We start from the raw sequence: 19,219 nt of genomic DNA on the forward strand, positions 1-19,219 counted from the left end.
TCTTCTTTTTCTTAGATAAGTTCCTTTAACATTTCAAATCATAAGGGCTTGGGGATGGTGAACTCCTTTAACTTTCCTTATCTGGGAAGCACTTCCGTTCTCATTGATAACTTTGCTGGAGTAATCTTGGATGCAGGTCCTTGCCTATCATGACTTTGAATAATTCTTTCCAGCCCCTTCCTGCCTGAAAGGTTTCTTTTGGCAAATTGACTGATGGTGTTATGGCGACTCCTTTGTAGGTACCTGTTTCCTTTTCTCTGGCTGCTTTGAAGATTCATTCTCTCCTTCATTTTAATCTTGGGTAATGTAATTATGATGTGCCTTGTGTGTGCACTTCCTTGGGTCCAACTTCTTTGGGACTCTCTGAGCTTCCTTGACTTCCTGGAAGTCTATTTCCTTTGCCAGATTGGGGAAGATCTCCTTCATTATTTTTTTAAATAAGTTTTCAATTCCTTGCTCTTTCTCTTCTTCTTCTGGCAACCCTATGATTCAGATGTTGGGATGTTTAAAGATGTCCTGGAGGTTCCTTAGCTTCTCCTCATTTTTTTTTTTTTTTTGAATTCTTGTTTTTTCTGTTCTGGTCGAATGTTTCTTCCTTCCTTCCGGTCCATACCATTGTTTTGAGTCCCGGTTTCCTTCCCATCACTGTTGGTTTCCTGTCCATTTTCCTTTATTTCACTTTTTATAGCCTTCATTTTCTCCTCTAATTTGCTACCATAGTCAACCGATTCTGTGAGCATCCTGCTTATCAGTGTTTTGAACTGTTCATCTGATGGGTTGTCTATCTCTTCGTCACTTAGTTGTATTTTTTCTGGAGCTTTGATCTGTTCTTTCATTTGGGCCATTTTTTTGGTCTCAGTGCACCTATTACATAGTAAGGGGCGGAGACTTAGGTGTTCACTATGGCTGGACAACCCACATTCTAGCGTTGTGAAATCGTGTATGGGGGAGGGGTCTGAGAGGAAACAATGCCACTTGCTCTGCTCTCTGCCACTTGTCAGTCACTTCCCCTGTTTCCCACAAGCAAGTCAGGCCCTCTGGTGCTGATTCCTGGGTGGGTGAGTTTGTCTACATTCCAGGACCCTGTGGGTCTCTCCAATGAACTCTCCTGTGAGGCTAGGAGTTTCTCTTGCTGCTGCCTCAACCCCGACAGGTGTTTTCGGTCAGAGGTTTGAGGCTTCTCCCCACCCCCCAGCCCCCCAGCTGGAGCCTTGGGTTGCGCAGTCTGTCTTGCTCCCCAGTTGTTCCTCCCAGTTTATTTGCACATAAATGTGGGACCTCCCAGTCTGCAAGCCACTGCCTTGTCCAGTTCTCCAGCCATTGCCTTTCCTGGAGTCCTCTCCACCTGGCTGCCCATCTCCTACTGGTCCGAATGTTTCTTCTTTAACTCCTTTGTTGTTAGACTTCCAGACAGTTCAATTTTATGTCAGTTCCAGTTGCTTTTTATTTTTAAATTTATTGTTGTCCTTCTTTTGGTTGTGCAAGGAGGCACAGTGTGTCTACCTGTGCCTCCATCTTGGCCAAAAGTCAGGCTGTCTATTTAGATTTCATTAGATTTTTTTATTAATGTCCTCTTTCTGCTTCAGGATCCAATCTAGGACACAACATTGCATAGGATGTTTTAAAGCTCTCCAGATGATTCTAATGTGCGCCTAGAGCTGGGGTTGAAGAACATGGGGACTGTGGGAGGTTCCAATGCTATTTCCCTCCTATTTGCTATACCTCGCCCACAAACTTTAAAGTTCACCCCCCCTGGATATATTAATTGTACAATAATTCTCATACCCCATTATATTACTCAAGTAACACTGAGGGCAGCATGTCATATATGATAGTCCCTTATATCTGCATGGCACTTCAGAATTTATACTTTCAAATATACTTCTTAATTTGAATGGTCTGAGAGTCTGAAATAGGCTAGGCAATACTATCAGCCCATTTTCCAGATGAGGGAATAAGATCAGAGAGGCTTGGCCACTCACCCAAAGTCACATCTAACTTCCTCAGTGCTTTTCACCATGGTGCTCAATCTTTGGAAATTTTGTCTCAATTTGCCCTTCCAGAGTGGGTCCAGATTAGAGGGAAAGGAGTGAACTGAAATCTCAAGTTCTAGCTAGCACTGCTTTAAGAGGAACCTTAAGAGATTCCATGTATACAATGTACAAGGGAACCAGGATGGGGAAGGAGAGAGAATAAGGCATATAGTGCATTAGAGGAAGAAGGGATTTTCTCTTTCTACCTTTTAGGACCCTTTCTGCCTGCCCTCTTTACCCTACTCCCTATTTACATACAACCTCTGCTTTCTCACTCTTATTCAAACACCAGTGAGCATCTGTATATTTTCCTGTTTTTTTTTTCTTGGCTTAGAACCTGAGGTCACAGTCAGAATTAAAGTTTTATAAGAACCTATCTAGCCCTACTTTGTGCTGCCCTCCTTTCAAGGTAAGTACAGTGGTTGTTCTTAAAACAAAACAAAAACCAAAAACCACGAGCCTTATATTGTTAAATCTAACATGATGAAATGAGAAGGTCCAAAACTTTACTTGATTTCCAAAGGGATCCTCCACTCAACTGAAAGATTGAGTCATTATACTGAAAAGTGTTTTTCAGCGTGCAGGCTATGACCACCTCAATTAGAATCATTTAGGTTGTTTTTTAAGTCAGATTCCTAAGTCCTACCCCCCAGAGAAAGGATTGTCTTACAAAACCACAAATAATCATATATGTAACTCTAGACAGGATATATAACTCAAATCATATATTAAAAGTGCTATATATTTAAGTTCCTGTTTTACATAAAGAAGTTTTACCTTTAAAAGAGGTAGTAATCTACGCCATTTCCACATCTGCTTTGCATTTCAGTACATGTCACACTTGGTAATTAACATATTTTTTGTGTGATTGTCATAAGACATGAGATCTACAGCCAGGATGGCAAATGCCTCTCCTTTCCTACACTATTCTGTCCACAAATTAAGACTGTCACTTTCCACAGCACCACCATCTAGTGGCAAACACAGCTATTACCACCCCGGTTTTGCAACGTGTCTGTAGCTCAGCAATTCTCAAACACGTTTCTTCAGCTACACAGAGCTGTTTCTAACTGGAAACAATAGCATTATTTTCCAAATTTCCATGTGGAAAAAACCTATCAGAAGACACATATGTGAATTTCATTATATTTTAAACTGCATGTAAAAACCAAACCAAACCAAAACAAACGTTCTCTAAATCCTTGGCTCTTTCTGCTAGTTGTCTTGTACTAGTGACAAGTGAACAGGTTTAAAAACAGTGTTTTGTTTTTTTTTTCCGTGGTTGTTAAGCTTTTAAATCTGTGGACTTGTATGCTTTTGAATAATTTATATTGCAGGCAAATGTCCCCCCGCCCCCCCATCACCAGCATGTGAAACAACAGGATTAAAAGCCCAGTAACAAAATTATGCATACAGAGAAACTTAAAATAGACAAATAGGTGAGGGATGACGTTACAATTAAGTGGGTAAAAGGATAGGCTATCCGTGCAGGGATAACTGATCATTGCATAGGACGAAACAAAGGATTCTTGTTGGTTCTCAACTTTTCAGAGGTGCCCCCAAACGACCATAATCCTTCAAAGTAAAGGGCGTGCTGACTCAAGTTTCATTCTTTTTAGTTCCCTTGAGGTAGGGAGCACAAGAAACAGTACCCACTTTTTAATCCCTAATTCGGTATGGGATTCCCCATCCATTTTATTTGAAGTAAGGTTTAATTGGGCTCCTTTCTGGCAAATCATCATTCTCATGGGGAAAAAAATGGGCGCATACATACAAGTATTAATGTATGGGTATTCTCACCACCCACGAGAATCTCAAACATTTCCTAACGTCCGATCATTTTGCTATCTGGTGATTGTACATGCACAATCTTTTTCTTTAAAAATTAGCGTCACTTGTTAGATGTGTAGGTTGGTTATTTGGAGACCGACGTCTTTTAAGGCTTCATTGATGTGCTTCCCCCTCCCTTGAAAGCGCGGGAACTTGGGAGTCGCTGACTGCCTTGAAATGGGTGGTAACTGCAGTGGGTCTGCGCAGGACAACCGAGACACCGTTTGTAGAAAGGAACAGTAGAAAGGAACAGAAGCTAATATATAGCTCTACGTCGTACCAATAGTCTTTGAGCTACCCGAGCACAACGCGCAAGCGCGCACCCCACTGCCCGCGCCAGCGCCAGCTAACTGCACCACCCTGCCGGTACAGCTACTGCGCAGGCGCCAAACTTGGTTACCGGAAGCGGAAGGCTAGAATGCGTCAAGTGGGCACATCTGTGATCAGTAGCCATGCGCGGCTGGGAGGAACCAGGGCCTCGCCCCACAGCGACCCCGTGCGGGTGCGTCAAGCCATCACTGGAAACAGGTAACTTCTGAGAGGCTGGCCGCTTGACACTTGGACGAGCTAGGTGTAGGTAGCCCACTTCAGTGCCGAGAGGAACATGAAATGTGAGACCCTGAACTGATGTATTATACTGCGTCATTATGTTACGGCGAAGGTACAGGTCACGTGCTCCGTCAACCACGTGATGTGTCTGAGGCGGGTGGGATGACGTCATGTCACTTTTCTTGGTATCTGTGATCCACCTGGTTTTGGCGCTATGGCTGACAGCCACAGCCGGTATAACGGGCTTTTTCTCTTAGGGGATTTTCGTTCATATGGGAAAGATAGGTTATATACTGCTGGTATATGCGGGTTAGGAATTAATAAATGCCACAAGCGAGAAGCACCCTACGCTCTAGGAAGTGAGGAAGGCACGTGGGAAGGTCAAGGGAGGAAATGGTTTTAAACTGGGCCCGGAAGAGATGGAAATGATTGTGCTTCTCTATTTCACCTCTTTATGGAGAGAAAAATAGATTCATTTTAGAAACTAGAGGAGGCATGTGGAAGAAAAAGTAGTTGGCCATCACCCAGGGAAAACCACTGTAAATATCTTGATGTCTACCTTCCATACTTGTTTTAGTGCTTACATCCTAGAAATACGAGTTGATATACGATCTCACTGTTAATAAACTTTTTTTTAAAAAAAGCTTAAGATTTCATAAAAATCCATGGCAATTAATAATTTTAATTTTAAGAAGTTACACTATTTTGTTTTATAGTGTTCCCTGAACAGTGGGATCATATATCAACTCGATCTTAACATGTTCCCTATTGTTGGGCATTTAGATTATTGCCAATTTTCATTGTTCTGAATGAAAATTCTTGAAATGAAAATTTTTGTGTATGTTCTAAATGTTTGCCTTAAATTCCCTAGAAGTACTGGGACTGTGACCTAGTCAAAGTTTGTGCTCATTTTAAAAAATGGTTGCACACTGCAGGCTTACAAGTATGATATTTTGACAGGCAGGAAAGAGCGTGGCTCAGAGGTCCACAGAGCATGGGATTAGAGAGGTGTAAATCCAGAAGTATTAGAAGATGGAACAGAGAGGTTAGGGAACCCTTGATTGGATTCAGACTGTAGAAAACTTTGGTCACTAGGCTAAGAAATGTGCCATCTGTTAACAGTGAGAAACATGGAAAGTTAGAGAGCATGACACAAGGAACTCAGAGTCTGATGGATTAGGGTAGTGAGTTTTGAGGAGGGGAGGGACTGGCAGAAGGGAGACAATTATAACAATGGTAATTTAATAGCCTAGGCAAGAGGTGGAAAGGACCCGAACTTTTCTGTGTGCACAAGACTTGTAAATGAACCTTGTATAAAAACCCTCTACATTATTAATACCTTGTTGGTTTTTTATTACACTGTTAATACAGTTGTAATATTGTTAAAAGGCAGGAAAAGCCTGAGCAAGGGCTTTAATAACTGCTCCTTGCTGAGCACCTTCCGTTGTATTAGGTGCTTTACATATTTTAGTAATCTTACAACTTTCCAATATAGGTATTATTGTCCTGGTTTTATAGACAGGAAAACCGGGATTCAGAGAGGTAGGCAGTTTTGCCCAAGGTCACACGGGTAGTATAATGGCCCTGTGTTGTTTTTGTCCTTTTTCTCTTCTCATACCAGCCGTAAACCTCCCATGTAACTTTAGGGAACCACTTCATCCCATTCCTGTGTGGTTCTCATGCCAGCGTCACCCTGGCATACCTGTGCTTATCTCTATCCTGCATGTAAGGCGGTTTGATTTAATTTTGATTGTCCATCCCTGTCGATATACTGGACATCCTTGAGGGTAAGAACTGCCTCTTATTTGTATCTGCACCCAGGCACTTAGCACAGCACGTATATCAAATGGTAGGTGTTTAATGTTTTATTTATTAGTTTGTTTTGAGGCAGGCAAGACGGAGGAGATGAGGATTCTCCCTAGGTGGATGTTCTCAGGCCTCCACTTCAAGTAGAGCATTTAAGTAGCATTTATATTTGGAAAGTATTGAGCATTTTGTATTTCACAGCATTTATATAATCCCAAGAACAGGAGACTAATATATAAGTAAGTCCCAGAGGGTTCAGACATATTAGAATATGGTCAGGTTCCCACTAGGCTGTGCTGAGAGTGGTGCCAAATTTTAAGAGTGATGTAGTTGAGGGACTCCTGCAACATACGCCTGAGTATTTCAGTTCATGGCTAACCAGTGTTATCTTGCTTATGTTCTTAATAGAGATGCAAAAGAGGAGTGGACTGCATGTAATTGCTTACAGTTCATGTTTACCATAGCATGTGTGTAATCTGTGAAAAACAGAAATAGACTGATTCAGTGAATTGAGTGCTCAGTTAGCTGTACATTTGTAGGCCCCCAAACAGATAGTCAGGGGCAGAAGTTTTTGATCATAACTGTAGTTATGACATTTCCCACAATAATGAAACATGTTGTGAGTTTCTCCCCAGCATACTGTTAACTTGTGATAAGAGTTCCTGTTTTGTATCTTTTCCCCAAACGTAGCACAATGTCAGGCAATTGTAGATGCTTGGGAAATGTGTGTTAGATCAATGACAACAGAACACAGGGATCCCAGCTGATTAGATTAGGAGTCCTTTTTGGCCATTTTCTTCATGACATTCTAATGAACACCAGAGGATCGTTTGACCTCAGTTTCTTCATCTTTCAGATTTTTTTTTTTACTATATCTGTTCCACAGAGCCTAGATGGGAGCAGGGGGACCTATAAACATACTTGGGGAAAAAAATAAAGTCATCAAAAAAATACACAATATGCATGGATCTTAGAATCATAAATATTGAGGAGAAAGCAAGTCTGAGAAGATAGCAGTTTGAATCAAGTTCTTATATCTCTCAAAGGCAAAATAAATGAAATAGTTTAGTTATGCATATGCATCTGATAAAATCATATTTAAAAAGGAAATGAGTGATAAAGATCAGGGTCAGGCTCCTGTTTATCTCAAGGGGAAAGGAGGGGTGTGGGGTAGGAGAGAAGCAATGGAAAAAGATGCAAGTTATTGGTAAAAGCTCTAGTTCTTGGGCTGGGTAGAAAGTACATGGGGTTGCATTATAATATTATGTTTTATTACTTACAAATGTCTTACGTATATTTTATGTCCCAATTAATTTTGTTTTTAAAGTGAAAAGTAATGAAAAGTGTTGTGAGAGACCACCCCAGGCCCAGTCATACCACCTGTGCTGGTGGGACAGATTGCATGGAAGCGAGAAATGAAATGACAGTCACTCTAGTGTCTTTACATCATCTCTTAAAAGAAGTTGATAAAGCCTCGATGAAACGTGGGGGGAAAGTTTGTAAATTCAGAATGGTAGTTGTGGATTCCTTGCTTTAAACCTATCCTGATGCTGCCTTGCCAGTATTTCCTTTTAAAAGATGTTACAGCTTTTTAACATTTTTAAAACATGATTTGTGATCATTGAAAATTTTCAAATATTATAGAAATTACAAAGTTAAGTGTAAAACTACTCCAGATCTCTCTGTAGCTATTTTAACCACTGTTAACCTTTGGTGAATATCCTTTCAGGTAGGTTTCTAGATATATATGTACATATTTAGATAGCTAAGTATATAAACAAGTTTTTATATCTAGGATTATATTACATACATTTCTCTGTTGCCACTTTCCTTTTTAATCACCTAAGACTTACATAATCCTTTCTTCATACAACATGAATTTTTTGAGTGCCTAATGCCTTGCAGACAAGTACTACTAGACAATAAGAACATGGCAATAAACAAAACAGGAAATCTTCTGCCCACATGGATCTTAAATTCTGGAGGGGTAGAGAGTAACTAGACCAAGCCTAACCTGAAATCTGCCCTGCCTGTAGGTATTTTGGTAGTATGATTCCATACATTCAATTTATTGTTTAATTAAACTAGTTTGTTTCATATGTTGTTTTCCATGGAAAACATCTTTATTTAAATACAACCACTGTCACTTTTCATATTCATTGCCTTGTATTTCACACTCCAGCCAGTCAAAATAGCTCATTCCTTGCATATCCAACACTCTTTCTCATTTAACTCTGTTTCTTATTCTCTCTATTTGAAATACCCTCTTAGCCCTGATCAGAGTCACAAAACTTAGTAATGGTAGCATGGAATTTGAATTTTGGTCATAGTAGGTTCTTCTAACAATGTTCTTTTCCTTTTCTTTTATCTCTTAGACTTGTGCTCTTACCAGTGTATCATCTCAAGCTGTATAACAATGTGTATATAATGATGAGGGTATTTGTATATATTCATGAATACTGTAAGAATCATGTTCTGTAGTTGAATAACACCTGGTAGATTTTAAAACTATGAAATCACTGCATTAAAAAAAAAAAAACCATGTTTCCCAACATCTTTGATGACCTTTTGACTAATGATTTCTTATCTAATTTTCTCCTGTAGGGAATCTTTTAACTGAGCCAATTGGCTACTTGGAATCCTGTTTCTCAGCCAAGAATGGTACTCCAAGGCAGCCATCCATTTGTAGCCATTCAAGGGCTTGTTTGAGAATTAGAAAGAGCATCTTTAATAATCCTGAACATTCCTTGATGGGTTTAGAACAGTTTTCTCATGTTTGGTAAGTTTTATAGTTCGAAGTGGTACTTTGGGTCAGATCTTGTGCCTAAGCAAAAAGTATTCCAGTTGCTAAGGAACCACCGATGGGGGAAACCTTGGAGCCTGCCATCCAGACCATCCTTGTCTACTGCATGAAATTCCTATCATGTATTTACACATGTGATTGCATAACTCGGACACCCTGAGGAAGCTTGGGAGGTACTGAGGGGGCACCATTTATTTGTAGTTGGTTCTAATTGTGATCAGCGCCTTTCTGTTAAGCTGAAATCTATAGATTTTGATTCTGTGTATGGGTAGTCATTCTGTCCTCTACACCGGGAGTCAGCAAGCTGTGGCCAATGGACCAAATCCGTCCCACCTTCTGATTTTGTAAATAAGTTCATGGGAACAGCCACATGGATTTGTTAACGTGTTGCCACAGCAGAGTTGAATAGTCACGGCAGAGACTGGTTGGCCTGCAAATCCTAAAATATTTACTGTCTGACCCTTTACAGAAAAAGCTTATGGACCCTGCCCTCAACCCATCAAGAATTAAGTCTGCTCGTTCTAAAAGACAAAAGTGCCTGAACATACCTTAGAAATCTGGATACTTTAAATAAAATATTACCTATGTTAAAGGTTGTGTTATATTGATGTCACTTGGAATTCTGTCCATTCTTCTCACCCCAACGTCAGCAGTCCGTATTGGTCTAATTTTACTGGTGAAGACCTAAAATCAAGTGTTCATTGTGAAATAGTTATTTTTTTATGTTAATCTGGGAACATGGGTAGAGTAGAAAGAACACAGGTGTTCTGACCTAGTTCTTATGATTGTGGTTGAATTATTTAAGTTGAGAACATTGGTGAGGCCCTGGCTGGGTAGCTCAGTTGGTTAGAGTGTCATACTGATATGCCAAGGTTGTGGGTTCAAATCCTGTGAAGACATACCAGAGTCAACCAATAAATGCATAAATAAGTAGAACATCAGATCAGTGTTGCTTTGTATCTCTCTCTCTCTTCCTCTCTAAAAAAAAAAAATCAATAAAACAAAGCAAAACATTGCTAATATAAAAAATATGGACTCAGGAGAATACAGATTTTTTCCTCATTTTTCCTATTTTTCTCCTCTTTTGTCCCCACCCCCTAATACTTTTCAGAGATTATCACTGTTAACAGCTCAGTGTATATGCTGCCAGACCTTTTCTTCTTGTTTCTTTAATACACATAGACACATAAATATACACATACAGAGTGGGTTTATATTTAAAAAATGGAATATGTTGCCTTAGTATATATCATGACTGTACATATAGATTTACCTTTTTTTTTTTGCTTTAATGGCTACCTATTATTACAGTTCACTTGTTAATGGAGATTTATTTTGCTCTTATAGTAATGCTGTAACAAACTCCCCTAGATACATATTCCTGGGCAATTGTATATTTTTATGAATAGAGTACCAGAAGTGGCTGTATTGGGTTATAATTTTGGAGTATTCCTGCCAAATTGCCCTCTAAAAAGCTTAACCAATTTATACTTCAAAGGTATCTAGAAATGTCCTTTACTCATTTGCCAACACTATATGTTATCAGTTTTTTACATATTTGCCTAGCAGGGAAAAACAGTATTTTGGTCTTTAGCTTAATTTCTTAATTATTAACAAGTTCGACATCTCTTCATATGGTTGGTGGCTATTTCTGTTTTGTTTGTGAATGGCCATGTCCACTCTTTGTTAAGTTTCCTATATGGAGTTGTCCTTTACTTTGTGATTTGTAGGAACAGTTTCTGTACCACAGGTGTTGACCCATGGTCTGTTAAACACCAGTAAACATTTTCTCTTGGGATGACATTTTGTAGTATGTTAAATTAATGATTTCCAATTTGTTACTGTTTGTCTTCATAGATTCTTACTTTTGATTTTTTATGTATATATTTATTTAATCCTCAACTAAGGACAGTTTTTTTGTTGCTTTCAGACAGAGGTGAAGGGGCAGAGAGACATCAATATAAGAGAAAAACATTGAGTGGCTGCCTTCTCAGAAGGGCTCTGACCGGGGATTGAACCCACAGTTCAATCCCCCGGAAACAAGCCCTTGACCCTTTGATCTGTGGGATGATGCTCCAACCAAATGAGCCATACCGGCCAGGGCCTTGCTTTTGATCTTGTGTAGAAAGGCCTAGTCAAGTTATTTAATATTTCTGAACCTCGGTTTCCTCATCCTTAAAATGGGGGATAAATTACACTTCTTAAGGTTCTTAAGCAGATGAAATGAAATGAGTGTAAAAGTGCCTGGCATACCGCCCAGCACACATAGGCACTTCCTTGTACACGTTGTTCATTCAGGCGCTACTAGACAGACATCCGTCCAGTGCGCACCGTGTGCCAGTCATTGTATGTACAAGATAAGACTCTGTGTTCCTTCAAGAAAAGGGAATGGTGTTCTTACCATAGATTATATTTTAGTACCATTTAAAAGCTTTTTTTCTGCTTTAATTTGTGGGGATTAAAGCTTTTCCCCCCTTTATTATGGTAAGTTTGTGGGGTTTTTTTCTTAATGGTTTGGTTTCTTTTCAACAGGATCTTGTTTGTTTTTCACAAAAATGGTCATTTGAGCTGTAAGGCGAAAGTGCAACCTCCTAGGCTGAATGGCGCGAAGACTGGGGTTTTCTCCACCAGGAGCCCGCATCGTCCCAATGCCATCGGACTGACCCTGGCCAAGCTGGAAAAAGTGGAAGGTAACACATGTCATTTCTACTTTTACCTTTTTTCCTTAAAAAGTATTGTAAAACTAATAGCGTTCAGCCCTGGCTGTTACTCAGATAAGTGCCAGTGGTGGTAACACCAGACATTGAAGAAAGTGCTTAATAAATGTTAGCAGTGAAACCCTTTGATAGAAGCTCTCAGAGGATGCTCAGCACTTGTTTATATTGTTACATTTATCAAAAGTTTAAACTATTTAAAAATAACTTTAAAAATTTTATAATGATCAAATTAGTAACCAAATTTTCTAGGACTTAGAATGCAATAAATCCAAAATGATTAAAAAGTAGTTGGACACTTTCAAAATTTACCACACAGGAATTGGTGGTACCTGTATATGTGGGCAGTGTTGGGTGTATCATTCCTTCTATGCAGCCTTGAGGAGGTGACTGTGCATTGTGGCTGCTATGCGTCTGCCAACTGATGTGTGGCAGAGCCTCTGGGACGAGTCACACTGAAGGATCGGCCATCCGTCAGGTCGAGTACCTGTGGAGACTACCGGATTAGTTTTAACTCCACGTGGTGTGGCTAGTGACCCAGCCACACCGTTCTGGAAAGCAAGCATCCCTGTCTTGAATTGCTCTGACCTGTTCAGCACATTTATTAGAGAAGCAGAAAATGAAACAGCAGGTCGACTTAGAGTCAGAAGACCGTTCTAAGCTTCAGCCCACGTATTTGTCCTGTGGGCAAAGAAGAAGGATCTGCCCTCTCTGGAACTCTGTGTGATTTTTTTGAGGATCTTCTGAGGCAAAAGCTCTATGAGTACTTTTCAGACTGTTGGGTGCTTAAAAAGATGAGAGCAGTTATTTTCTTTGTACTTTCCCAGAACTTGAACTCTGCTGCTGGGTTGTATTTAATTGGGTCTTGGGCAGGTTTTCTGAAAAAATTCTGTAGCCTGAGTGAAATAAGCCAGGTGTTGAAAGACAAATACCATATGATCTCACCTTTAACAGGAAGCTAAACAACAAAACAGACAAGCAAGCAAAATAAAAACAAAGACACTGAAATAGAGAACAAGGGGACAGTGACCAGAGGGGAAAGGGGAGGGAATTTAAGGGGAAAAAATAGGAGGGATTTAGAGGAACAAGTATAAAGGACACAGGGACAATAACTAAGGGGGGTGGAAATGGGAGGGAGGTGGGGAGCACAGGGTGGGGTGGGCTGGGATGGGAGAAATAAACAGAAAACTGTACTTGAAAAATAACTAAATTAAAAAAAAGAAAAAAATTCTGTAGCCTATCGAACTTGAGTCTTATCCATTTCTGATGGCCAACCAACTTGGGTGAACAATACTAGAACATTTTATGATCATTCGTACAACCCACACATATTTTCTAAGCGCGGACTATGTGCCTGGCATTGTTCTAGGTGCTGGGGATATTGTGGTGAACAAATTGGATGAAAATCCTTGCCATACAGAACAACTTCATGTTCTAATGGGGGAGCTCAAATCAGAAAGTTGAAAGGCAAGGACAGTACTATAGATGCTCTTCCTAAATAAGCATTACAGTGACCACTAGTGTTGGTGTAGTGTTATAATTTCAAAAGAGTGCTCATGTATGTTCTCTCACAGGGCCTCTCTGGGTGTGATGGGGTAGCAGTCTCCATTATGGATGAGGGCACTGATGTCCTTTCATGTTCGATAATTTGTCTAATAGCATCTAGCTAGGGGGTTGTCTGACTCCTAAATCCCATGAACAGGATTTGCTACGGTGGTGCCTTTTCTTTATTCTGTGGTCATTGTTAGGCATAATCACTTAAAAATGCAAAATTGTCTTTCCAAAGTTCCAGATTCATTCACAGTAAGCATAATTTTAGAAATCAGAGTCCTTTGTTAATTGTGTTTTTCTTAAATGGAGATAGAATTGAATGTGATCACATGCAGTTTTTTGATTCTCATGTGGCCAAATTTCCAATGATCAAATTGGTAGAATTCCCAGCAGTAGTAGGAACTGGATAGCAGCTGCGTGAGTGGGAGAACAGGAGACCTGTTCTTAGTATTTGGTAATGCTGACTTGTGTTCTGCTTAATTGAGTCTCTCTGAAATACTACATTTCAATTGCTGCATAACAAATTATGCACTTAGCGATTTAAATGTGGCAGATTTATTATGTGTTTGAAACATTATTATGTTTTTATAGGTCAAGAGCTGGGGTCTCTGCTTAGGGTCTTACTAGGCTGCAAATAAAGTGTCAGCTGGGATGAGTTCTTATTTGGAGGCTTGACTGCGGAACAATTCACTTCCAAGCTCAGGTTGTTGGCAGAATTCACTTCTTTGTAGTTGTGGGACTCAGGGCTTTTAGGAGCTGGTTGTGGCTCCTAAACACCGCCTGCAGTTCCTTGCAACGTGGGCTTTCCCTGCGTGGCTGCTTGCTTCATCAGGCCCACAGGCCTCTTGAGTAAGTCTGCCAGCAAGCACAGGAATGTTAGATAATGTAATACAGTCACTGGCGTGATTTCAAGGCATACTCAAGAGGGTGGGATTGTACGGGGCCATGAACACGAGGAGGCGGGCATCATGCGGGACACCTTAGAGTCTGTTCGCCACAGTGGAAACCCCCCTTGGTCCCACAGAGATACACTGAGGACGCTGGTGTGCCTGTGGCAGAGTTAGAAGCCCCAGTGACACAAAGGTGGGTTAGCCCCACCTGGTGCTGAAGGGCTCAAGTGCACACTGTCTAGGGAAAGAGACTCCAAGCAGACCATTGCCAGGCCACCTGAAAAGGCCCTAGGACAGTTTGTATACAGGTTCTTCTGAAAGAACACTTCTGTCTAGAAGAGCCAGAAAGGCTTTGTAGAAGAGGTGCTATGTGAGAGCCTTGAAGAGCAAGTAGGAGTTTGACAGGTGAAGAAGAGAGTGAATTTCCAATGTAGAGAGAGCAGGTGTGAGAGAGCCAGGTATGTAAGAGAACCGTGACTAGGCTTGGTGAGGCATAGGTAGATAATGTTGATTCTCCAATTATTTGTATTATTTCTAAGAGGTATTTTTTACATTATAGGTGGAGCTGTATACCTTTCTGGAATTGACATGATTCACGGCACACCTGTGCTGGACATAAAGCCCTACATAGCTGATTACGACTTGCCACAAAATTTGATTGTGCCTTCAGGGGAGCGTGATTTACAGAATAACCAGTATAAACCAAAAGCCGTGTCCTGGTTTGATGGCAAGACCGACGGCTGTGCCCAGCAGGGGATCTCAGGGCGCGATGCACCGCAGCCCTGCGGCCGCATTCAGGAGAAACCTGCATTTGCCAAAGGCAGAACTTCAGGAGAAAACGGCCTGCAGCACAGTGACGCAGCCACCGTGCAGCGAAGCTCACCTCAGCACAGGGAGATAGCCGCACACTTGGGTTTCAGGTCCCGAAGTGGTCAGAGACCGAGTGTGGCAGAGGAGCAGGTCGGCTCACACGGCCTGGAGAAGAGCTCTTCAGAGGAGGGCACGGATAAGAGGCCAAGGAGAGGGAGAGAAGTAGTGGTCCCACAGGAAAGCAGTGCGGACGTGCAGCCCCTGGCTCCTCACTGCCCTTCCACGGTGGCGGACGCAGCCCCCCGCAGTGTGGTTCCCACCTGGGTGCGAGAGGCCCCTGTGGCCACCTTGGACGTCCGGTTTACTCCTCATGCAGAGCTAGAGCTTGAACACCTCGGTTCCAAAGGTAAACTAGGTATTTTCCGTTTCTTATTTTTGAAGGACAGATGAGCTTTCAGTAAGAGATTTAGCCAAATTTGGTATTTCTGAGGGCAAAGTCTTTTAGCACAGAAATTGTCTCTATAAAGTCCCTGCACTGGAGACATGTACTTTATTGCAGAACGGAGGCCACAGGGCTTTCACTTGGAGCCTGTTGAACATCATCATTTGGTTTCTCCAGCCCACAGCAGACCCCAAGCAGCCACCTAGAACAAAGGACGGGGCTGTTCAGAGGTAGGTGCCTTCTTACCGTGGATCCGGTAAGAAGAAGCCAGTTAGGAAGGAGATGTCAGATTTCATCTGCCACTAGAGGGTTGTACTTCTCATTCCTTCCTAAGGCTTTAAGTTTAAGCAGGGCATTTGATTTTTAAATTGATCTCTTTATTAAAAAAAGTTGTGTTTATGAACGTAGTTTTAGCGCTCTGTACAGTTGATAGGGAGGAAGAAGTTCAGTTTTAAAAGGATTATTGTGGTAGAACCAAGCGGTACTGCATAGAAGATACTCTGTACCTACCCCTTGAGTCATGGTTATTGAATGCTTCCTACTTGGGAAAGAAATTTTATCTTTTTGAAACTATAGTGTTGTACTTTATTGATTAAAAATGGTTAAAAAGAAATTACAAAATACAACTATAAAACAGGGATTGATTTATAACAGACAGCAGAATTTAGAGCCAGGATAGAAATAAGAAATGACTTAAGAAAGTTCAGAGTCTAGAAAAGATGAAAGATTGAAATGAGGGGAGGGAGATTGGTACTAGAACAGAGTGCTGCGGGAACACGAGGGAAAGGATTCTGACTTGGGCAGTGGCGAGAAACTCCAGGAAGGCTTCCTGGAAGGAAGACAAAAGTATCTGAGTTGAGCCCAGAAGGATAAGTAGGCAGGGAAGTGAGGGAAGGTACTTATGCCAAATGAATAACCAGGTAAAGGCCTGGCATTTCTACCAGACACACTGTTATGGAAGTGTGTGAATTTTTTTCTTTTCCCCTTTTTTTCCATTTTTTCTTTGTTGTATGTGATGCTTTTGGAACTCTGCTTTTTCAAGTGGCCTTAGTCATTTTATTAGCCTTGCAACAAAGGAATCTTAGCAGTGTGTAATTGGTCATTGGTTTTTGACCAAAAATTGAACTTCATGCCTTTGCTTAACTTACCAACTTATTTATTGGATATAGCCAAGAATGAAGTCAGGCTGTTTAAAAATTGAGTTTACTTTTGAAAGGTAAAAACCCACAACCACTCTAGACGATCTTTGGAACAGAACAGTGTTTACAGCACACGCCTTTCTGGAACAGCCTGGCCTTCATTTGGATGTATATGTCATGTTGGAGCTGTTAAAAATTAGGTCACAGTTAATTTTTGAAAGTCTTATATCCTCATCTGAACACATGCTTATTAGTTTTATAAACAGTTAAAGAAAGCAGGTGTGATGGGGGTAGAGAGAGAGAGAAACCAATCAGTTGCCTCCTGTATGCACCCTGACTGGGGACCTGACCAAACCCACAACCTAGGCATGTGCCCTGACAATCAAATCCGTCACCTTTCTGTTTACAGGACGACGCTCCAACCCACTGGGCCACACTGGCCAGGGTCACAGTTGATTTTTTATTTGACTATTTTTTTAAATTAAAATATCTACAATGCTATGAGGTTTTGCCATTTGGCAGGGTAAACATCTGTTCATCTGGGTGGAATGGGATGGCCTGTTCTTTTGTGATGGGATTGAACTCAGTGTATCCGTTTCACAGTTTTCGTAAGGACTCTCTCACGCCCTTGATCCTGAGAGAACGTGGTGTCACTTAGCTGTTGGGTGTGACACCTGCTCTCGGAGGCACCCTCCCTCGCTCTGGCTGTGTGCGGGTTTAGTCCTCTTTCTTGTGGCTCTCTGAGAATGCTGGGACTGTGACGTATTTCCCTAAACATGCCCCTATTTCTTCTGAGAAGAAAATGACAAGGAGTTGAATTAAAGTCTACACTGAGTGTAGAAAAGCGACATTTAGGTTGCCAGCAAAAGAAAACTCAGCTCTCCTATTAGGGGACTAAGGGAAAATATCACCATGGTTTTTTTGTTCAGCAAGTGAAGATTTGGGGCAGATGCATTAGTTGAATGACACTCGAAAGCTTCCTGAAGGAAAAGGTATTAATCTAAATACCACTCAAAGGTGACATTTTCTGTAATGACCGACTAGATTTCCAAACCCTGTTCATTTCAAGTGATATTCAGGGAACCAACCAAACTCCTCAGTGAAGTTCACTGTAATAAAATTTGAGCTGCATGAGTTTGAGCATTAAGTTGTGGTGTTCTCATTGCAGACGTTGGTCGGGCTCCATTTAAGTATTTTCAGTCAGTGGAGGAGGCGAGGCGTGCCATCGAGGCCGTGTTGTCAGCCGACCCTCGGTCTACATACCGACGGAAGCTCTGCCAGGACCGCCTTTTCTACTTTACAGTAGACACGGCCCACGTCACGTGCTGGTTTGGTGATGGCTTTGCAGAGGTTCTAAAGATCAAGCCGGCTTCTGAGCCTGTTCACATGACTGACCCTGTGGAGTCCTTGGTGTCCCTGGGATCGTAAGTAGCTTCCATCACGTCTTTAAGGCAGCCTGTTTGACTTTGGTTGTGACTGTGGATTTTTTTGTACAAGCTAATGATGTGCCACCTTTGCAGAAAGAAGCAACACTTTGTGGTCTGACTGTTTTGATTGATTTAAGTTGTTCATAATATTTATTTGAAAAACATGTACATATTTTAATAAACCTATAGATAAAATTTAAAGAAATTGCTGTATGTTTCTTGATTGGTTGCTATTGAAGAATCCAAAGGTGATGCTGTGTCAGTGACGTCTGGAAGAAACTGATTGTTCTTGGCACATGATAAAATTGGGTGGTGATCATTGTAACAGGGTCATTCAAGCTGAGGGGACTTGTTCAACAGTTCATACTGGTTTTCCTGTTTGGAAAAGCCTGACCTCTCTAGTTTATTTTAAATTATACGGAGTTACTATATCTCAGGAAACAGACAAATAAAAAACAAGTAGTTATAAAGTTCTGTAGAGATTGACCCCGTGCTTCAGAGACTGTCGCACGCACGCACGCACGCACACACTTGTATATATATATTTAATCCTGATTCCAGAATAGAGACTCATATTTCTTTGTATCAAAAAAAGTCACCCCAAGAAGTCCAAGAAAATAACTTTTAATTACTGGTTTATTTCTAATTTATTCTATAACTGGTGGGTTAGGTTTTAGTGATAAAATGAGATGAACAAGATGCAGTTCTTGTTGCAAATCATAGTTAGTGGAGGAGGAAGATATAAGGACACTACTGTATTACAGTTAGATAAATATAATAATTAAGTCCGTACATGGTTCCTGTGAATCCCACCATGTGGGAAGCAGTCATAAGAATATATTGCCTATAGATGATTTTATTGATGGGATCTCACATAACAAGATTTGTGATCAACATAACCAAGTCAGACACCTGTAAGCATGATGTGGGCCTTCCCAGTCACAGCTGTAGACCTTAATAGTTGGTGGGTCGTGGTTTTGGAATGAGCCCTGCTGCCTGCAGACACTTGCTGAGAGCCGTGTGTGACTGATGACACCGCAGTCCCACATCACACGCACTGGGTTGTCTGTGATGTTACTCAGAACCTCTTGGGGAAGTATCTTTAATTTGATTTTTAAAAGCTTTTTATTTGGAGATCATAATAGATTCAGAAGAAGTTGCAAAAGTAGTGCAGAGGTCCTGAGTACCCTTCACCCAGCTTCTAGCTGTGTTAACATCTTACATA

General features: G+C 41.0%; 1 protein-coding gene across 2 annotated transcripts; it reads left to right on the forward strand.

Moving 5' to 3' along the window:
* The first annotated feature begins 4,277 nt into the window (after positions 1-4,277).
* TRMO (tRNA methyltransferase O) lies at positions 4,278-18,172 on the forward strand. 2 transcript variants are annotated; one of them, XM_053656581.1, is made up of 6 exons: positions 4,278-4,391; positions 8,823-8,997; positions 11,554-11,711; positions 14,736-15,392; positions 15,546-15,658; positions 17,736-17,821. In XM_053656581.1, exons 1-5 carry the CDS (start codon positions 4,316-4,318, stop codon positions 15,632-15,634), a joined length of 1,155 nt encoding a protein of 384 aa, XP_053512556.1. In that variant the 5' UTR covers positions 4,278-4,315; the 3' UTR covers positions 15,635-15,658; positions 17,736-17,821. The 2 variants fall into 2 exon arrangements, with proteins under 2 accessions (XP_053512556.1, XP_036996672.2); XM_037140777.2 differs by lacking the exon at positions 15,546-15,658 and having other exon boundaries at positions 17,736-18,172.
* The last annotated feature ends 1,047 nt before the right edge of the window (positions 18,173-19,219 follow it).

Source organism: Artibeus jamaicensis, unplaced genomic scaffold (genome assembly GCF_021234435.1).
Source record: "Artibeus jamaicensis isolate MK-2021 breed Jamaican fruit bat unplaced genomic scaffold, CSHL_Jam_final scaffold_1964, whole genome shotgun sequence".
In the NCBI taxonomy this organism is placed as follows: Eukaryota; Metazoa; Chordata; class Mammalia; order Chiroptera; family Phyllostomidae; genus Artibeus; species Artibeus jamaicensis.

Excerpts from the sequence above, each read along its gene's own strand:
- TRMO (XM_037140777.2), top strand. The coding sequence starts at position 4,316 with ATGCGCGGCTGGGAGGAACCAGGGCCTCGCCCCACAGCGACCCCGTGC. Across the intron at positions 8,998-11,553 it reads GAACAGTTTTCTCATGTTTG|GATCTTGTTTGTTTTTCACA; the intron begins GTAAGTTTTATA and ends TCTTTTCAACAG. Across the intron at positions 11,712-14,735 it reads CAAGCTGGAAAAAGTGGAAG|GTGGAGCTGTATACCTTTCT; the intron begins GTAACACATGTC and ends TTTACATTATAG.